This window comes from Xenia sp. Carnegie-2017, unplaced genomic scaffold (genome assembly GCF_021976095.1).
Source record: "Xenia sp. Carnegie-2017 unplaced genomic scaffold, XeniaSp_v1 HiC_scaffold_6, whole genome shotgun sequence".
Taxonomy (NCBI): Eukaryota; Metazoa; Cnidaria; class Anthozoa; order Malacalcyonacea; family Xeniidae; genus Xenia; species Xenia sp. Carnegie-2017.
The window spans coordinates 4,683,633-4,705,480 of record NW_025813526.1 but is presented as its reverse complement, the minus strand read 5'-3'; the positions used below and the strand labels follow the sequence as shown (position 1 = coordinate 4,705,480).

Sequence of the window (21,848 nt, the reverse complement as noted above, 5' to 3'; positions counted from 1 at the left end):
AAATCTTTCTGGATTGCGGCAGCATTTTCTGGGGTTGGATATTGTTTTACAAAGCGATCTAGAATATCGCCATATTTACTCTGGCAAGACTCCCAGTCAGTGTTCTCCATGGATTTTGCGGCTTTGTATTCAATTGTCACCTTCAATAACAACTCGACTTCATCGTTGCTCCATATAAATGATTCAGATTTGCTGCCCTTGTTTTTTATGGCTTTTCTACCCGAATATGACATGTTTCAACAGTTTCAAATCGAGAATAATAAGAGAAAGCTGGAATTCCCGCGAGCGCAAACAGGCGTAGCGCATGCTCAGTAACAAATATTGCAAGATTTCCGGAATGAATCCGAATACGTGTGGACGGGCAAAATCAATACGAACACTATGTAGTCTCTACGGTGGCCCGTATCTGCAATTCACAAATTAATTTGTCAATGCACAAACATTCCCTTAAATTCAAAAACAATATATTTGATACAAAAATAATGTGCTGAATGCAAAATGATTTTGTTTGCGATGCAAAACACGAACAATGCAAAACAAATTTGATCACAATGCAAAACAAATTTGATCGCAATGCAAAAACAAATTTGATTGCAATGCAAAAACAAAGTTACCGCAACCCAGAATTTTGCACTGTACTGTGGGCGGCAATATGTCGAATATTTAATAGAGTGGGACAGTGTATATTAGATTTCTTTCGAAAATATCTGCGTTGGTTTGTAATGTTTTGCTGCTTTTGTGGACATGGAATGGAGACGTCGTTTTCTTTTGCCCAATTGCGGAAAGAAAAATCCAATGGGACCTCTGAGCCTTCAAGCAGCTCTGTTAAATCACCTTGTGTGACTCACTCGACTGGGAACTCCCCCACTTCGTCGAACACGTCTTCAACTTGTACAAGTTTGTCTACTTTCATGAAGAACAAGGAGACTGAACGACGGTCGCATTTTGAGCCCAAGAGGAAAAAGTCACGCTCTGCAACATCACGAAAAATACTGATGTTTTTATAACAGTAGGTTTAATGGAATACGACCACGATGATTCATATACGCCAAGACGGGTTTTGGTAAAACATTTCCTGTGAAGGTGACACCGACATGGTGTATGATCAAGTTCTTAAAAGATCTTTGACCAAATGGGCTAACTATGATAGAACATTTTGCCCTGATAGAGGTTACGTACTTGTTTACCCAGATGGTCAATTGGCACGAACAATTCCTGGTGGGGACGAAGAATTCGTGATGGGCAAGTACAAAGAAGAACTTGGGAAAGCGTACTCAAGAATAAGTTTGTACCTTTGCCCTGTAGCACCAAAATAGAAAGTGAGAGCGAATGATGTACTCATCACTGATCTACTTACCGAAAACGACGATTTGGACCTCAATAGTGAATTACAAGAAGAAGTGCCAGAAAATTGTAATGGAAATTTAGCAGTATCTCCAGAATCCAGTGGAAATGGGTCTGGGGAAGCTGCTGCAACATCCTATGCTTTGACGGACTTTTTGTAAGTGTAACATGTAATATGACTAAGTTTTTACTACTTTATTGTGTATAAAGCAATCACTGTTGGTTGTATTAAATCTATGAAATCTTTTGTTATTAGACCAGTTGGAGTTGATGAGAATGCTGCTGTGCAACAGGCCATACGTAATAGCTTGTCTATGCATGTCGATGTGGAAGATGCAGTTGGTGATGCTATCACTGACCCTGAAATTCTCACAAGTGATGGTTTCTTGAATGCAGTTAAAGAGCATGCAGCAAACAAAATTCAAGGAGACCCTCGAAACATTGTTGTTGGCCGATTAAGCATATGGCGAACTGCGCTACCATATTTTAGAAGGAAAGGCTTCCTTAGTTCTGCTGGCATTTTGAAAGTATCATTTGCTACATTTGAAGAGGAGGAAGATGCCGTAGATCAAGGTGGCCCAAGAAGAGAATTCTTCCATCTACTTCTTGGAGCTATTGCACGAGACAGTGGAATAATGTGTAGTAAGTTATGAATTAAAGTTCTTTACTTGGAAATGTTGTGTACTAAATTTCAAGTTTTGATTTCATTTCAGTCTGTAGCCTGGTTGTAGAGTGTGCCACTTTATTTTTATTGGCTAAATATAAATTTCCTGTAGGCATGCCAACAGGTTGTGTAATTCGCTGCAATGTTGGAGCCTTGAATCAAGGAACATTTTTGGATGGACACATGTTGGCTACACTTGTTGTGCAAGGTGGAGAATTGCCACGAATATTTAGCAAATCTGTTTGCCAATATATTGAGGCAGGGTTTGGCAGCTGTACACCAGATATAGACGAGCTACCTGACAAGAACATTAGAGATTCTCTTTTAAAGGTATCAAATGTTCGACATCACATGGCAGAAACCAATTTGCCATTTTTTATTGACACTTAAATTCTTTGAAACTTAATTTTTTTTTAAACAATTTTGGCAACAATTGTTTTCATTATTACTATAGCTGAAAGCTGCAAAGGATCAAGGGGGTGTTGATTCTTTTTTGGCTGAGAGTGAGTGGAGATATGACATTGATGGATTGTCCCAAACCTTCCTAATTAAAGATAAGCTGATGTTCATTGAGGAGGTCACCAAATACTTCATCATCATAAAATGCAAACCAATGCTTGATCAGCTCATTGAAGGCCTCAATTATTATGATGTATGTGGTGTCGTATATTTAATTCAAAGTTTAGTTTAATTTTATTTTATTTGCCTGCCTCCATAATAGTGTTATAGTAGTAGCACTTTGGGGTATTATGTAAAACAAAGCAAAACAGAGAAACTAATGCTAGTCATGTATTATTGGTTAATACATTGAATAATATACACAGCAGATATTAGCACTGAATATTGCAATAGTATTAATTATTGATTTCTATATACTATAAGTAAAATGCCTTTCCTATTCAAAGGTTTTGCAACTGGTCCGTGCTAATAAAGGAATGGCAAACTATTTATTCCAGTACAATCCAGAGGAAAAGATGGATGGCAGCAAGCTGATAAAAATCATGAAACCTAATTTTTCTCCAATTGGTCACCATCGTAGAGAACCACAAGAAATAATAATGGCTAAATTTATCGCCTTCATCAAGTCCACGGAAGGTGAGTGACAATGTGATCTGTCCCAGATCGAAGCATCTGCTTTTGCAATGGCAGATTTAATAAGTGTCTTTTTCTGTATATTTCTGTGTCATATGATATGTATTACATATTACTATTTAATAGATGGAAGTTTGCTGGGAAACTTACATGATGAAGGAATCGAGTTGACAGAAGAGGAGCGCTTTGCTTCTGAAGCAACTCCTAAGCATATTCTTCTATTTGCAACTGGTGCAACGTACCTACTATTGGCTTTGTACCTAAACCAACAATCACATTTGTTCATGATGATGGCAAGATGATACCATCAGCTCAGACCTGTTCCAACTCATTGCATTTGTATGTGAACAAGAAGACACTAGATTGTAGCCTGGCCCATTGCTTGCTGACAGCTTTAATGAATGGAGGAATATTTAGTAAATTGTGAGGAAGAATAACAATGTGTCCCTTGTTTTGGGGATTTAGTTAAACTTTCGCAGAGTTATGTTACAGACAAATGGTGTGCCAAAAAAAAAAAAAAATTAAAAAAAAAATTTAAATTCAAAAATTTTTTTTTTTCAAAAAATTTAAATTCAGCTTTGGGCAATTCCACATAAGATATGGTACATTTCCAATGCTCTTCTCCAATGTGTTGGTTGAGACATACCAAGTTCATTTCCAATGGTGCAATAATATTCTTGAATAACATTTTCTTCCATGTACTCATGACAATATTGAGACATATCTTGAAATTGAGCATCAGTCACTTGCTTTGCATAATTTTGTGCACCATTGCATTCAGGGAGAAAGTAAAGTTCATCTGGTCTTCCAGCAACTGTGTCAAACCTTGACTTACGGATGTAGTGGGAGTTCCAATTACGCTTGACGCTTGTTAGATCTTCTTGTAATAAATTGGCAAAGCAATACCACAAACATTCCTTGTCTAGATCACTTGATGTATTTAAATGCCCTGTCTCAATCATATCTTTAAAACAATTCATCCACCAGTTCGAGCGATTTTTTTGTAGAAATGCCCACCAAGATTCAATCCGCTGGTTTGACTGAGAGGAACCATACCGATGAGCATTGATACCTGCCATCTCATCATCCCCACTTGTTCTAAAATAAGCTTGCATTGCTGCCATTATGACATTTTCAGTCCCATTGTCTGTTCTCAACAATGTGGGGCATCCACCATACTTCTTAACAGCATCCAGGAAGTGTTGACTTGTAACAGCAGGATTATTTGTTTTGCATACTTTAAGCCATAAAACTTTTCGGCTATATCCATCTATGCATCCATGCACTGGGAAGCCATATGGCTTAAGTTTGTCATAGCCATCAACATGCCAAGCATAATTGGGACCTGGGTTGTGGTAAGTTCTTCGCCTAAGGGTTTTGCCCTGCCTTTCCCTCACGCCATCAGGATCCAACTCATTAACAAAAACCCTGATCGTTTCCCTGGGCACTTGGTAACCTTCCCGTTGCAAAGTATGCCACACAGAGCGATAACCAGCTGAAGAACCTGGTCCATCAAGCTCGTGCTGTATTCGTTGTCGAATTAGACTTAAATCATACTCCTTGTTCCTTCGACGAAGACCAAGAGATCTTAGCTTGGTATTAAGTGTTCGTAAGGAGATGTTAATGCCGTGAAACTTGCCAAGGAATTGCATAATCTTCTCGTATGCAAAGCCTTCTCTGAAATAATGCGCGATTAGTTCGTCACACGTATCGTCTCCTCCAGGGATTTGTTCCTCCGCGTTTCGAAAGCCTTGTAAGTGATTTCCGCAAAATGGGCAATATTGGAATGTGACCTGAATATTTTGACCGCAAAATGGACAATACATTCCTGGTGAAATTCAGCAAAACATTACAAACCAACGCAGATATTTTCGAAAGAAATCTAATATACACTGTCCCACTCTATTAAATATTCAACATATTGCCGGCCACAGTACAGTGCAAAATTCTGGGTTGCGGTAACTTTGTTTTTGCATTGCGATCAAATTTGTTTTTGCATTGCGATCAAATTTGTTTTGCATTGCTCGTGTTTTGCATCGCAAACAAAATCATTTTGCATTCAGCACATTATTTTTGTATCAAATATATTGTTTTTGAATTTAAGGGAATGTTTGTGCATTGACAAATTAATTTGTGAATTGCAGATACGGGCCACCGTAAGTCTCAACGTGTGGACGGAGATATTTTTGTATCCGGAAAAAAATTTTTACGGATTCAAAGGAATCCGCATACGTGTGGACGGGGTCTAAGTAGACTAGAGGATCGGTGTGAGATTGAACTAATATCGGCAGATATTTCCGATGTAAATAATGCAAAAGATACGATCTAGAACTGCGTGGGACAGAACAAACTGACGATTATTGCAACACATCAAACTACATTCAGCTTTCAGAGTACAAGGAGGCAGAAATATCGTATATCGCTGGCTATGTTGCAAAAATGGTGAAAAGGAAAATCCAATGTGATGATTGTCTTAATGCTCTGACGTCATCCAAAGAAAAAGCACCATAACTATTTGTGGCATGGAAGAGCAACGTTGATTTAAAAATACCAACTGGCGATCTTCTGAAAGTGTGTCAGGAAAAAGAGAAATTGCACATTTAATATAAACGACAAGTTTTTTAAAATAAACATGTTTCACTATCTCATGATGCCATCTTCAGTATTATAAGGAATATTATGTATGTGATGAATACATAGGAGTAATAAGATACTGTGATACAATTTTATTAAAATGCGATACAATTTATGATTAGATTATGCGACAATGAAATAGTGGTTAGAATTAATGATGAAAGTATTTACAGGCTTAATATAGTGTTAAAATGAAAAACTTGAACGTTGAGATTAGGGTTATTTTGGTTAATGTGAAGTCCTTCTTTGATTTTGAGTGCGTATGTAGTATCTGCAGTGTCGATGATTTTAAAGCAAGAGGGTGAATAGTTAGTTTTGCATGATGGTGATTTTAAAATTCACAATTAAAAAACGAAAAGCAGAACTAGATCTGATGTTCCTTAAAGATTGTAAATCGCTTGGAGTTTACCCAATGTTTCTTTGCTTTCCTTTACCACATGTCAGCAACATAGATTGCTTTGCGATAGGTAAACATCTATTACACAGTGCAATCACACAATGAAGCCAGGAAAAACGGAAGTTAGAAAATGAATCAACAAATATGGCAGAAGGTTTAAAGACTACTCTATCATCTCTTGATTGGACTATTCTAAACAAAGCTTGTGAAAAGAACACAAAGAAAAACTTATGTAAAACTATGCTCACACACTGAAAGCAACTTAGTCATCTAATAAAGAACAAAGCTCTACCATTCACACACAACTAAACAGTGACCAACTTATCATCACACCAATGGAAAGACAAAGAACTGGAACTTTTAAAAATTGGCCTAGGCTTCAGTATCAAACCACTACGACTTAGCTCGACTAATATCCTGACAACATTTGAAAGAATCCACCAAGCTATCAAACACAACATTTGTAATCAAGAAGACTAAACACATCTCAAAACGGAACTTCCACACATTGCTCACTCATATATATCATGTCATAACCCTACACCAGCTGATTTCAGAAAACCTTGTATCCTTAAAAACATTCACAACAATCCCAATATTATCATTAACAAATGGGACAAAAGAAATGGCATTGTAATCCTAGATCATCAAACATATCGAAATTCCTGTCTTCAAATAATAAACACACCAAAATTCACACCGCTTGATGAAGATCCTACACTATCCCCAGAAGCTAAATTACAATGACTGCTAAGAAAATTGAGAAATAAGGGTTCAATTGACAACGAAGTATACAACGACATTTTCCCAAAAAGCTCTCAACCATCCTGTTTTTATGGCTTCAGCGCGGGCCACATTATCGTCGAAATGCAACGAATTTCGTGACGAGTCGCTCGTCAACGAGCCGACGTGAGGAGTATATGTGCCACATTGTAACGATTTTCCCTACAAGCATGGACGATTATCAGCGCAAAAAGAAACTTCTATTATTGAAGAGAAAAATTCTACTGCTTCTAATTTCTGCAAAACGACGTACATACAAAAGAAGGTTCTGGGTACATCCCATAAATAAAAGGCAAGAAGAGAAGGGCTTGTATGATACATTATTGCAAGAGCTTCGTGAAGCTCTATTGGTCGCAACTTTCAGTTCCCGAGCAGCATCCTTCCAATTATTTTTCTTTATATTGCGTGTATCTTTATAGTCAGGATGAAACTTGTCCCACAAACATCGCCTCTCTCTCACTAGCTCAATTAATATTTCTTGCAAATCCGCCATTTTGCCACAGCACAGTGAAAGCAACATTAGTCATGTGATTTTTTTTGTCCAATCACATAACATAACGGCTTTCTACAAGGGAAATGATAAACTGGGAAGTACAGTTCAACTCTTTGCTTGTCAATTTTAGTAAATCTGAGCATTAGTGGAACAAATCCGCCATTTTGTTGACAACTTCCGATATAAACTGACATGTATACTAATTACCCAGACATCAATCTCATCAAAATTATTATATTTTATAAAAGCGCAACATACTGAATATTATTCCTAACATGGTTTATACATGCACATGAAAAACATGCGACTTGGACGAGATTTGAACTTGCACCTCTGGGATACTAGGCAATTTAAGACAGCCTGCTACTGACAATGACTACGGTTAAATTTTGCAAAAGGACTAGGGACAATTTTCCTGCACATGCTCAGTTGTTAGAACTCTCCATACTCAGTATGGACTCGATATGGTCTCTTTCTACAATTTATAATAATTATTAAGTACACATGCTCCCCAATTTACTATAATTGTAAAAGAAAAGCAACTAGTAAGTCGCCCCAGTCTAGCATTGAATCTGGCATTTCTGATTATTTCAAAATGGCGGACAACAGCGTCCAAAGGAGCATCAACATTAGGTAATGTTTTCTTACATGCCTTTATCCATTATTACAATTAAAGACCCAGATAAGTTTTTAAACTTGTTATTGAATATTTTTTGTGTGTGTCTCTCATTTTTTAGATGACCAAATCGATATTTTTATTGATTCAATTGACAACTAACAATTAACATTTTAAAATCTGCCAAGATTGCATTATTCACTTTTTCTTTATTACCTAAATATAAGACATAGGTATTAACACTAGATGTTCTGCATGCATATAGAACATCTCATCAGAATAAAAGAGTTGAAAGTATTTTAAATATGTCTTAAACAATTTGTTCATGAAAGATCTTACTGGACCTTGGTGTTAAACCGTGAGGCATGAGCCACCCCTGCATATCAGTTAAATATTGCAAAAATCATGTGATGAAAGTTGGTTATGACAATATAGCAAAGTTTACATCTTAGTGTGTTTTTATAATTTAGTTAAGATACAATTATCAATTAAATCTGTTGAATAAATATGTAATAACAGACTTGAGAAAGGCATAAGAAACACTATTAATCTGTATTTCCCAGGAAAGAAATTGTCAATTTAGGTTGCATTAGGAGTAGGTCTTATGAGAAAACTTTTAAGACGACAAAACATTTGTTAGGTCTGAATACTACTTTTATCTTTGGGTTTCTAGAAACACTGAAACAGACATTGTCCAGATTTTGCATGATTATCTATTAAATAAAATTTCAAAATGGCATTTGACTGATGAAATATCAGAAAATGAGATGGTGGGAAAGGTAAATCAGAGCCCTCTATAGCGTAAGAGTTACGACATCTATTGTTCCCTTACTTGTACACATTGATTTGTCAGTTTCGGTCATCTGATCAAAACCCACCATTTTGGTTCCTATTTTTGAAACTTGAACTAGTGTTTACATAGCGATTATTGTTAGTGTTGACAGTTCTTAAGATAAATATGGTGTTTTATTGGGTGCAATAATCATTCATCTGACGGATAAAAAATGTACTGCATACCCTCAGGGTTTTGAAACAACAAAAAATGAAAGAAATGGCTTTGCGCAATAAAAAGAGAGAACTTTAACACGGCGTCGGCAAGACTTTGTAAGGGAATTATACTCTTGGTGTTCCTTAGATAATTAACATGACAATGACAATATAAATTTTAAAATTTTTAATAAAGATTTACAACAAATTTGCATTTGTGCGTTGTGATATTGTGGTACGGCTCCTTAAGGTTCACTTCCAAGCGAATCAATTTGAGCCAAAACTCCCAGGCAAACTTTGACCAAATGCAGTACCAACTCTGTTCACACATCAAAAGCCTGTGCTTCGAAGAAAACGTCCAACTAAACGAGAATGAAATGTGAACACTGGTCAGTGCTCTAACGTTTTGGTATCTTCAGTACATTATAAATTATTGACAGTGAAGAAAGAGCTGAAAAAAGCAAAAGAAAATCATAACAACCTAGCGAACAACATATCTGCTTTATTTAATAAAGACCAAATAGCCTACCTTTCAAAGAAGCCTAGTTATGGAAAATGTTAAGCAATACCATTTTTAAATTGATGAACTATACTAATGAAATTTTGCACTTTCACACTAAAAAAACTAATATATTAAATATAAGCTTAAAATTTACATTTAATTTTTCATTATTAGTTTGGTGGTCAAATATCACAGTTGAAAGTGCTATAAACATAAGATATTCATGTGGAGCAATTGGATACAGCACATTACTTCGGTTGAATTATCCATTACCTTCTATAAGAACACTTATTATGGAAGTCCGTCGTGAAGCGAGGATGATGTCAGTGGCGCCTCATATGTGAGCGTAGCCCGAAGTCCGATGCACAGATTCTTCCACACACCGGGCAGGCTAAGGCAGCAGCAGGGTTTGCTCTCCTGTCCTTCCTGGCCTGGCGTTTGGCATCAAGCTGCTCAAGTCGACGGTCCTCGAAGGCCTTGACCCCGTACAGTGTAGACTGCCTGCAGGCAGGATGGTTGGCAGCCAGTCCTACCCAACCAACGACAGGGATGTTGCAGGCCCTCAGGGACTGCTTCAGGGAGTCTTTGTAGCGCTTGATCTGGCCTCCCTGCTTTCTTGTGCCGCTGGCCAGTTCAGAACAGAAGAGCTGCTTAGGAAGACAGCTGTCTTCCATACGCATCACGTGGCCTGACCATCTCAACTGGGACTGCATGATCAAGGCTTCAATTCCAGGCAGGGTGGCACAGCGAAGGACCTCTTGGTTGGTCACACGGTCCTCCCAGTGGATACCCAGGAGTCTGCACAAACAGCGGAGATGAAACTGGTCCAGTTTTTTGATGTGGTGGCGATAGCAGGTCCACGTTTCACAGCTGTATAGGAGCGTTGTCAGTACCATAGCTCTGTAGACTGCGACTTTCGTTTTCTGCGTGATGCCCCCGCTCGTGCCGCACTCTTGTCCAAAGGCGTCCAAAGGTGCTGCTAGCCTTTGCCAGTCGACAGGAAATTTCCCTGTCCAGGGTCACAGAAGAGGAGGCAACTACCTAGGTAGGTGAAGTCCTCCACATTCTTCAGCTGGGCACCATCAATCTCAACGACTGGTTCTGGCTTGCTAGCACCAGGTGCTGCTTGGTACATGACCTCAGTCTTCTTGACGCTGATTGTCAGACCAAAGGCTTTAGCAGCGGTGGAGAAACATTCTGCCAGGCATTGCAAGTCTTCTTTAGAGTGGGCGCCAAGCGCACAGTCGTCAGCAAAGAGGAAGTCGCGGACCAGGGCTTCACGCACTTAACCAACACTTAACCAACGAATGGAGCACATTGAATTTTCCATGGGTCTTACATGAGGTTTTCGCAGCATTGCATTTGAAGGTAAACATACAAACTAGTAGAAAACACAAAAGCATTACTGTTGTGTTGTGACTTTCTAAAGCAGCTACATAAGCATACCTAAATATTGTATACTAAAGGTTAATTTGCATTGAAAGGCTTCCTCCATGGGACATCAAGAAAGAGACTGTGTTCTTTTGCTTGACGAAATGGCAATCAATCCATCGTATGATTTTGACACAAGAACTGAGTCAGTCATCGGCCATTGCACTATCTCTGGCAGCAATGAAAAAGACATGCAAGACACAATGGCAACACATGCCATGGTTTTCATGTTATGTAGTTTGACAACACGATTGAAACAAGTTGTTGCCTACTTCTTCACAGGAAATTCATTTTCAGCTAAAGAAGTGAAAGATATTATCATTAAGATAATTCAAAAGGCAAGTGAATGCAATTTAACAGTTTTTAATGTCACTATGGACATGAGAGGAGGCAACCAGGCTGTTCTTTGGAAATTTTGCATCCATTGTAATATCAAAAGAGGAAATGATGAACTGGGACAGTGTGGAAATAGTCAATACCATTCAGCATCCTGTTATTGAGGGTCAGAGACTTAAATTTATGCCTGATGTTCCACATGTTTTGAAGAATATCCGAAATCATCTGACTTGTGGACAAACATTTTTTATCCTACAGTATGCCATTGCTGAGGGCAATTTACCTACAAATGCAGTCACAATAAATCACATCAAAGAGCTGGTTAATTATGATTCTTTGCATAGTCTAAAGATTGCACCACACCTGAATGAAAAATGCTGTGATCCTGGCAATTTTGAAAAAATGAAAGTGAGCATAGCTAAGAATCTACTATCCAGAAAAACTGGAGCAGCCATTTGCTTTCTCATCCAGGAAAGTCCTACCCAAGAATGCCACAACTACAGCATGGTTTTGTGATCAAGTTGCTCAGTGGTACGACCTGATGACATCACATTCTTCAACAATGGGTTTCAGTCTCTACACACATGAAAAACATACAGAAGTTGTATCTTTCCTTGAATCAATTATTTAACTTTTTACCGAATTGAAAATAGGATCAGAATCAAATGCCAAGTGGAGGCCTGTGCAAACAGGAACAATTCGATCAACCAAAACCATTCTTGAACTTCAGAACTGCTTCATTTAGGAAAAAACAATATAAGTTCCTTCTGACCAACTGCTTCACACAAGATGCTTTAGAAAATCTTTTTTCTATAATCAGATTCAAGAATGCAATAACAAGTGCATTGAAATTCAAAAATGCAGTGAGAAACATCACAGTCATCACAGTGTCAAAGTGCATCTCTGGAAAATGTACTTCCTCATATTAGACAGTTATCAGAGACACACTGTTTCTACGAGAAATGTTTTCATACATCAAAACCTCTTACATATATTTCACTAGATCATCTCTTACATATATTTCACTAGAGGTAAAAAAATTACTCTACCTTGCAGAGAGCATATTCATGGCTAGTGATGCACAAGTAATGAGAGTGATGAGAGTGAACAGTATTCTAAGTGCTCTTGTTCACAACTGCCTTGCTATGGCTGACAGTAACATTCCCGATTGCCACCAAGCAAAGTCAAATGTTTTAAAAAACCTATATTTGTGTCAGGATTTATGCTCTTCTTTGAAAGAAAAAAACTAAAAACACGAAATCTTCTTCTGGCAATGGCTCACGATCTGTTGCAATGCGTGAATTAGTTAATCGCAAATTTAATAATGCCAACTCCAAAGTAGCAAGTAGCATCAATCAAGTTGTAAGTTATCAAAAAATCGACAAAACTATGAGGCGCCGTTCGTTGCAAAAATCAAAAATGTTATTCTCATGTATTGAATTGCTCTCACCACACATTGAATTCGTTATCCACATGATTCATAGACTGAAATCCTTTCATTCCATATTAAAAAGCCATAGACTTTTCATTTTGCTAAATTTTCACCTTGTTTTTGTAAAAATCTCACTTTGTTTTTGTATAAATTTCACTTTGTTTTTGTAAAAATCTCACTTTGTTTTTGTATAAATCTCACTTTGATTTTGTTTAATCTCACTTTGATTTGTGAAAATCTCACTTTGTTTTTGTGAAAATCTCGATGTGGTTTTGCATAATTTTCAAAATATTTATCATATCATAAGCAATTTCATAATAACAAAATGGCGGGCAGTGAAACAAGCAGTTCCTCTATCATTGATACAATAATTAACAGCCAAAACTTTCGGGATAGTTTGTCACGAGCATTTGACGCTTCGCAGAATACTAATGCTGCATCTTTTAATAATGTCGAATCCGAGGTTTCGTCGATATTTCGTCCTCGTGGGGCTGCTGCAGTGAATAGACAAGAAGTTGACTCGCAATGGAACACACAAATGACACGATGTTCACAGTCAACCACTTCTCAGTCGCTAAATACGTTTACACCTGCTCTACCTGGGGTGCAGCCAACGAACACCTATCCAATATTTGATGTGAGACGAAATTATACCTCTTCTACCTCAAGAAGGTATAGGCAGTTAAAATTCTAAGAGTTTTGTTGTTGTACCGTCCGATTGAGATGTCCCTTAAAAAGTGGTCCTTTCGTATGATGTATACTGAAATAGAACGATGACAGAATTTTACTTTTGTTTTGTTGTGTATTCTAAAGAAGAAAACCTGCAAACTATATGAAAAGACGTCATAGCAAGTTACATTCTACCTTCACAAAAGAAGTTGTACTTTTGACTTCCCCTGCTGACAATGTCGTCCCAAAACAACAGAGCAAGCAGAATCTTTACCAATTAGGTCATGTTTTAAGTGCAGTACAGATAAGCAAAGACTGGAGTGAAAATCAAGTTTTGCAGAACCTTAAGGATTTCTTCAGAGAAACTTAATGACACAAGGTTAGAAATGTTATAACTTTGCAACTCTTATTTTAATTTAAGCTTACAGTTTACTGTCATTATTTTTATAGTGTAGAAATAATGATGGGATGTGGCAATAAAATTGTCAGGCCTGTGTTAATGCCTGATCAGGAGTTATCTGGATACATTTTAAGTAAAATATTTGCAACAAAATCCATTTATCTCAAACCATCTAAAAGTCTGGTGGGAATAAAGGTATTATTATTTTACATGACTTATGTTTTTTGGCTAGCTTTGCTGTTGTGCTTACTTATCGCACATTTTTTTAAGATTGAGTCTGGTAGTAGTGATGAAGATTTTGATGAGCTACCTTCTACATCAAGACTGGATTCTGAAGAATCTTGCACTAGTACAAACAAGAGTTCAAAGAAACAAAACATATCAGATAGTATTGATGGGTAGGCTGCAATAGTGTTTAAACTTGTTGCATATGCGCATTAAATCTTTCACATTCTGAACAAATTATTACTGTTTTGTTGCATTTTTGTAGAATTGAAATGAGGAATGTGTTCCAAAGCAGAGATGTAACAGAGCATCATGAAAAAGCAGCAGATCATCCAAGTGAAAATTGTTTGCAACATCCTGGAAATTTAGTGGAAGGTAATAATTGCTGCCTTGATGATTTGTATGCATCACTACTCTTTGATGAAGTCAATAGTGATATAATTGTTGATGCTGTTGATGTTGAAGATAACGATGATCAAAATCAGTCTGCAACAAGTGTTGGCCCTTCCAATTTTAATGAATTAAATCTTAAAGAAATTCTTGAGCAAAAGTCAGAAAGCATTTCTAATTCTCAAATTTCAAAGTTTAATATTTGACAAAATAGAATTTGGGAAGGAACAAAACGTGCAATGTTGAGAAAGTCATTTAGTCCAGAAAATAGGATGTCAGTGAAATTTACTGATGACATAGGCGTTTCTGAAGGTGCGGTTGACCAGGGTGGTCCAATGAGAGAATTTGTAACTCTTGTGCTGGAATATATTACTAATTCTGAGTTATTTACTGGCCCCAATGAGAAAAAAAGGTTGTCTTGTAATGGAAGATGTTTGGAGGAATCTGAATACTTTCTGGCAGGACAATTTTTTGCAATATCTCTTGTTCATTGTGGAATTGGGCCAAGGTGCCTCAGTCCTATCCTTTTTGAATGTCTGATTGGGTGCCCAGACAAAGTTTCTGTTTCTGTTTTTGATGTTGATGACATAGACATTCGAATGAATCTTCAAACCTTACTTCAAGCCAAAACAGTTGAGGATGTGCAAAATTTGATGTGTTCTTCTAACATAGAAACACTACTTCATTTCTTGGGAAATTTCCAGATGGTAAGGACATTGGAAGATGTAAAAAACGTTGTGAAGGCTTCTGCTTCCTGGTATGTTTTAGGTAGAACCCGTACACCTTTAGAAAGCTTCAAAAAAGGGTTGGATTCTTTTGGCATTTTAAAAAGTGACTGAAAATCCATCTGCTTTTAAACCCGAAATGTGTTATACAGCCCAGATTATTACGGGTGACATAATGGAAAGTCTTTTCATTATAAACCGAAGTGAAGTAGGGTCCAACAAATATGAGTTGGAAAATAGGTTACTGTCATTTTGGCAGGATCTTTTAGTGGATATCGAAGAGGGAGAAACAAGCAAAACGTTTTCTGACATTATTTATTTTGCATCAGGATACAAGGTTATTCCACCTATTGTCTTTACTCCTGAGTTGAAATTCTTGCACCATGTTGAAAATGATGGTGAATTGTCGAAGTACCCAAAATCAAATACTTGTGGTGCCATTTTATATCTTCCAACATGTCATCAGTCTTATGTGGAATTCAGAAATTCAATGATTTTCGCCATTCTAAATTGCAGAGGTTTTGGGATCCCTTAATGGAATGCTAATAGGATCATGTTTCGCTTCTTTGTTTTTAAAATGAACATTGTTTTTTAATGAGTTGCTGAATTGCTATTTAAAGCATCTGACTACAAAACATTTTGGGGGAGGGAATTGAGTATTTCAATGAAGATTTCTCACTTTTGCTCAATGTTTGTAAAATATTAACAGTTGGTTATGTATCTTGAAATACTTATTTATATTTTAGCATTCTCAAGGACGTCATTTTGCTATTTCTATCTAACACAAGTTTAAATTTATGAACAAATGTTTTGTTGCTTGTTTAAAAAAGCAGTTTTTTGTTGTGACAATATTAATTATGTTCCGAATGTAGCTGTGGAATAATATTGTTAAGGAAATTCGTTGTGTTAATGAAATGATTTACACCAAAATTGCCATCATCTTCTAACAGGTATATTTGTTCATTTAATTGCTGCATCCTTACTTCATTTGGTGAAAATTCAAATGCTGGAACCTCAACGTTATTATTTAAGTCAGAAAAGTCTGCATCTTCGAAATCATCAATTCCATATACATCTAAACCAACTCCTTGAATGTCGTTGTAATGATTCATATTCCTTATCATTCCAGAATGCCAAAGCTGCATGGGGGTTTTCCCTTGCACTGAACTTAAACTGTGGTTGTTCCATTGTGAAACAAACTCGTATAGGCACGTGTTTATCTTGGCAAAAAGACAAAATGAAGCGCCCATATGTGTATTTCATTTGTTGCATCCAAAATATCGCAGTTTTGCATAAATGTAAATAGATTTTTGAAAACAGAATTCACGATCCTGTTAACTTCACTCCATAATCTTTCTATTCTTTGATTGTGGACACTACGTCCACAGATAAAGCTTCCCCTATTGAGGCCTCTATTTGCAATCATATACCTCGCAACATCAATATTTTCCACACCGCGGTCGCCGCGAACTCTCGACGGTAGACCAAATCGTTCCACACCATCTTGAAAAAGGCTGAGTACAGTCGATGCTTTATTGTTTGACGAACAAATTAGGTACACGATAGCCCTACTAAAGCCATCAATGCAGCCGTGATGAACGAATCTCCATGCAATCAGTTTGTGATTCCCATCAATGTGCCTAAATAGATATCGTATTGCGCTTACTTTAATTATTTAATTATCACAGTATACTTCTGATTCTATCCATGCATTCGTAGTTTGTAAAACATGATACATACCACAAAACATTTGGGATTGTAATGTTATATACTCGTCGTCTTATACAGTGTCTTCTAAAAGCTCGTCCAATGGGATCTAAAATCTAAAAACAATTCATTCTAAGGTTGACTATAGGTATACATGCATTTAAAAAGTTTAATGACTGTCATTAATTATTGATTAGCGATCAAATGAAAAATACTTGTAATCTTTCTCTCAGTCTCCATCTTTGGATTCTAATCCCTCTAGCTCTCAGGCTTCCTCCGACAAACGATTCACCAGCATTTGGACTGTTGTGTAGTATGGAAGTCAAAATATCATCCAGGTCTGCATCTGCTATGTTAGAAAATCTGTAAGCTTCGTTGGTATTTATTCCAATTTTTTTCCGAAGTCTGTAGATAGTTGTTCTATTCACATTTAACGTATCGGCAATTGCAGACCATGACATCCCTGCACGGCGCAATTGCCCAAGTTGGCCACACGTGATAGAATAACTAAAACAAAGACAAAGATGCATTGAATCTATTGAATAGGTTGACGAGTAATTCAGCATTTTTGATTAAATAAAGGAATAAATCAGATAAACAACCCTCAGCATTATATATAAAAATTGGTCTCGCAGGTGTTTTTTTACTCAAAGTAGTTGTATTTGTGCCCATTTGTGACATTTTCTTGAAACATTCATACCTGGGTCTTCCTCTTTGTCCAGTTCTCTCTACTTCCGAATAAAATTCATTTTCATGTTCTGGCAAGAATCTCTCAATACTAAACAAATAATGTCGGTAGAGTAGAAGCAAACTGTTATACAAGTTTTGAAGAAGTCCAGTGAGTATTTCATGTTAGTTACATCTTTCAACGAAGTAAACAAGAATGCTCAATTGATCATGCAATTTTCGTCGAATGAACTCCAACAAATTGACATCATTTGAGGTCCATAGTCGGTCTGCTTCGTTGCAGGTTCTCTTTAAGAATTGAAAATACTCACAAATATCTTCTTCGATGGCATGAGCATAGAAACAGCACATGCAAACGATTATAAGCAATCGAAATATCACATTTTCTGCCGCCATTTTGGTATTATTACGTGCAGTAAAAAAATTGACGTAAAATTTTACAAATACAAAGTGAGATATTCACAAAAACAAAGTGAGATTATACAAAAACAAAGTGAAATTTATGCAAAAACAAAGTGAGATTTTTACAAAAACAAAGTGAAAATAGTTTGGGAGAAATATTAGGAGAAATAGTTTGGTATGCAAGATTTGCAAGATAGATGATGGTGCAGACTGGTTGGGATGTGATTCATTTGGCCGGAACTTTCATGCAAGTTGTCTGAATCTTGACTTTGGACAAACTCTGACAGAGTACTTTGCTTGCCCATAATCAGACATGACAATCGTATAATAATACAAAACATAAATTGTAAGATTTAAAAGTGCCGAATAAAAAAGACTTAACGATTAGAATACTTTTGAGCATCATCAATATCTTTTAGAACATATTACAAGCAAGCTCAATAACAAAGAATAATATACTTCACAATGCGCGTTTGCAATGACATTCGTTATAAAAAAGACCGCATATTTTGTAAAAGCCAAATGAACATGTGTTGATTTGTGTTATGAAATTTTATACAAGAAACATATTGTACTTATAGCGATTATTATGTCAAGGCTTTTGCCGCTGACCAGGAAGTTAATAGGCGCGTCCCCGATCATCGCCCGGGTTATAGCATTCCCCCATCTATGAATGTTTTTATGCAGTGCGGTAATTGAAATTAAATGAAGATATGATCTTCGCACTTTGCTGGACAATTTAAGCAATCGTCTCAGGACCTGAAAAAATCAGGTGACTCAACGGGATTCGAACCCATGACCTCTGCGGTGCCGGTGCAGTGCTCTGACCAACTGAGCTATGAAGTCACACAGTGGTGAGCAGGTCAATATTGTTGGGCTCATGTTTTCTCGTGGGTTCGAATCCCGTTGAGTCACCTGATTTTTTCAGGTCCTGGACGATTGCTTAAATTGTCCAGCAAAGTGCGAAGATCATATCTTCATTTAATTTCAATTACCGCACTGCATAAAAACATTTATACGACATTCCTTTCACGAGAAAACATGAGCCCAACAATATTGACCTGCTCACCACTGTGTGACTTCATAGCTCAGTTGGTCAGAGCACTGCACCGGCACCGCAGAGGTCATGGGTTCGAATCCCGTTGAGTCACCTGATTTTTTCAGGTCCTGAGACGATTGCTTAAATTGTCCAGCAAAGTGCGAAGATCATATCTTCATTTAATTCCCCATCTATATTACCGAAAAAATCAGAGACATAGTGAGGGGTATGGATCGAATCCGATCGAAAAATATGGAAAGCCGATACTGCCAAAAGTCTATCGAATTACGTAGATAGGTCTCAGTTGTGCAATAATATAGTTCAATCGACTTTTAATACTGTTGAGATAAAAAATACTATAATTGAAAATTAAATTTACATGTTCGAGATTCTCGCAGGCGAGTTTTCAATCGCAGGCGAGTTTTTAATTCTCGAGAGTTTTCAATTCTCGCAGGCGAGTTTTTCAATTCTCGCAGGCGAGTTTTTTAATTCTCGCAGGCGAGTTTTTTAATACACCACTTTGGCGGTTTTCAAAAATGTGGAAACACGTGTTTGCTAAAGAGAAAAACTCGGACAAACATGGCGGAGTAATTTTATAATAACAATGGTTACGACGAAGAGGTGCGCTTGGGGAACCTGCAAAAGCGATTCGCGGTATCCTGATCGTTTAAAACGAGACGCAAGTAGAAGCAAAGTATTTTTTTTACATTTTCCTGGGGAGAAATACCATAGCGACGAGCGAGAGCGCTGGATTCGTGCGTGTCATCGAGGTGACAGATTTGTGTGTACGAAAGACAGTTATATTTGTAGTCTTCATTTTGTGGGAGAAAATGGTCCTACTGTAGATAACCCAGACCCTATTTCAGCGATACAAAGTATTGAGAATGTAAGTGTTGACTGCTCATAAATGTGTGAATTATACGAAAGCTTGCTGAACGTTTTATAAGCTTATACATCATTTTAAATTCATATAGAGAAGAAAACTAACGGGAAAACGAAAAAAACCAATGACGAGGGTATATAATCCGCCACCAAAACGAGCGTCAATCTACAAAAAAGATGCAGCAGAGGCTCTTTACTTGAGCGAAAGGGAACACGCTAAAAGAGACGCAGCTGACGGCCTCCTATCCTTATGTGAAAATAGTACAACATCCCGTGATATCCAAAAGGATCAAGACGAACTTCTTGTTTTAAAGAAAAAAGATGCTGCTGCTCAAACCAACCTAACTCATGAACATCTTAAAACTTATGCAACTGAGTCATTTGTTAACACCAGCAGTATACAGAAATGCATGTTTTTAGAAAATGTGGTTAATGATTCAGCCCATTATACAGGTATAAAATTTCATTTTTTACTATGTTGATTATAACTTGATATAATTGCTTATGTTGGAAGCTATTGGAAATAATAAAGGACTTTGTGAGCTACTCTGAATTAATTTATCTGTAGGCCTACCAGGTGAAATGTTGAAAATACTTTTGAGTTCGTGAAAGCAAAGGCTTCCAGGCTTATCAAATGGAAAGGGAAGAAAACAGCAAAATATAAACAAGAAAAAAAGAGCAGTGCTAGGGTACAGTAATATATAATCATACATATTGCTCAAGTAAATACTCAAGTTAATAGCTCCCTATGTATAATGAATGATAAGCACTTAATCATTTTTATAGATCCACAAAACTTCTACATGGGCTAAACTTTCAGTTTATGAGCAATTTATATTCACATTGGTCAGGATCAAAAGATTCCCTTGTCTCAAGATGTTATGTGATTTATTTGGAGTGTCAGAAACTGTTGGTAGCAGCATATTCTTGACATGGGTGAAGTTTCTTGAGAAGGAATTAAAGTTATTTATTCCATTTACCACTTTGAAAGACATGGAAGGAATAACCCGGCCTAAAGTTTACGAATCTGATCTATGTCTTCGTGCAATAATTGATTGCACAGAATCCTATAAACAAAAACCTTCTCTTCCTTTAAGTCAACGTCGGACACATAGTAACTACATAGGCAGAAACACCTTCAAACTATTTATTTCCATGTCATCGCTTCTACATATCAACTATATCTCTACATTGTTCAGTGGTTGCATAAGCGACAAGGAAATCATCAAGAGATGTGGATTGTTGGAAGAGTTAGCTGCAGGGGATGGCTGACGAAGGATTTAATATCCAGGATTTACTTGCCCTTCAACATGTCCGTTTAATTTCACCTCCAATTAAGCATAAAGTTAATGTTGGCACTGGTGCAACAACAATGACAAGGAGAGTAGCTACAAAGAGGATTCACATTGAATGAATTATTCAACAACTGAAGTCATTTAGTATATTACAAGGTGTAATCCCATTAACAATGAAAGCATATATTGATTCTGTTGCTTCTATCTGTGCAGGATTGGTTAATTTGCAACCACGGATTATTGCATCACCTTAAAAACATTGTATATAGAAGTTTTAAAAAATATACAATAAAATATTCCTTTGTGTTGATAAACTTAGATCAATGCAGAGTAAACAATGTGTGCAAAGTTCTGTGCCATTTATTTCTTTCCATTGTGGCATCCTTGTTACTGAACCATTTATGTTCCATGACAATGAAATCATTGGGACATTTCTCATATTTTTCAATATTCTAAAAATGTTGAGATTGAAAAAGTAAGCACTCTTCCCTATGTAATTGCATTGAGTATATCTTTCCTATTATTAAGCTCTAACTTGAAGAAACATGTAGTTTCCATAAATACCTTCAAGAAGTATTTAATAAAAGTGATACAAAAACAGCACAGAGGTTTGAAGAGATTTCCTGCTGTGGGACCTACCAAATAATGCATATAGCAAGATTTATTTGCACAATATATTTTATTGGTGGCATGATAAGAACTCACTTTTAACAGAT

General features: G+C 36.8%; 3 protein-coding genes and 2 long non-coding RNA genes across 5 annotated transcripts; 2 read left to right on the top strand and 3 right to left on the bottom strand.

The window, feature by feature from the left end:
* The first annotated feature begins 1,094 nt into the window (after positions 1 to 1,094).
* Positions 1,095 to 3,125, top strand: LOC124456943 (G2/M phase-specific E3 ubiquitin-protein ligase-like). The gene is made up of 6 exons (XM_047007246.1): positions 1,095 to 1,270; positions 1,385 to 1,501; positions 1,601 to 1,986; positions 2,121 to 2,338; positions 2,463 to 2,660; positions 2,914 to 3,125. Exons 1-6 carry the CDS (start codon positions 1,095 to 1,097, stop codon positions 3,109 to 3,111), a joined length of 1,293 nt encoding a protein of 430 aa, XP_046863202.1. The 3' UTR covers positions 3,112 to 3,125.
* Positions 3,126 to 3,637: 512 nt separating this feature from the next.
* Positions 3,638 to 4,986, bottom strand: LOC124458391. Its single transcript, XM_047008413.1, has one exon. The coding sequence runs from the start codon at positions 4,924 to 4,926 to the stop codon at positions 3,673 to 3,675; it is 1,254 nt and encodes a 417-aa protein (XP_046864369.1). The 5' UTR covers positions 4,927 to 4,986; the 3' UTR covers positions 3,638 to 3,672.
* A 4,194-nt stretch (positions 4,987 to 9,180) lies between these two features.
* Positions 9,181 to 10,008, bottom strand: LOC124457804. The gene is made up of 2 exons (XR_006952804.1): positions 9,786 to 10,008; positions 9,181 to 9,372 (listed from the first exon to the last, which is right to left on the bottom strand). It is a non-coding gene; the product is annotated as an uncharacterized LOC124457804 (long non-coding RNA).
* A 9,549-nt stretch (positions 10,009 to 19,557) lies between these two features.
* Positions 19,558 to 20,505, top strand: LOC124457476. Its single transcript, XM_047007716.1, has 3 exons — positions 19,558 to 19,841; positions 19,930 to 20,290; positions 20,406 to 20,505. Exons 1-3 carry the CDS (start codon positions 19,560 to 19,562, stop codon positions 20,444 to 20,446), a joined length of 684 nt encoding a protein of 227 aa, XP_046863672.1. The 5' UTR covers positions 19,558 to 19,559; the 3' UTR covers positions 20,447 to 20,505.
* Positions 20,506 to 20,970: 465 nt separating this feature from the next.
* Positions 20,971 to 21,838, bottom strand: LOC124457477. Its single transcript, XR_006952620.1, has 2 exons — positions 21,697 to 21,838; positions 20,971 to 21,584 (listed from the first exon to the last, which is right to left on the bottom strand). It is a non-coding gene; the product is annotated as an uncharacterized LOC124457477 (long non-coding RNA).
* Between the last annotated feature and the right edge of the window lie 10 nt (positions 21,839 to 21,848).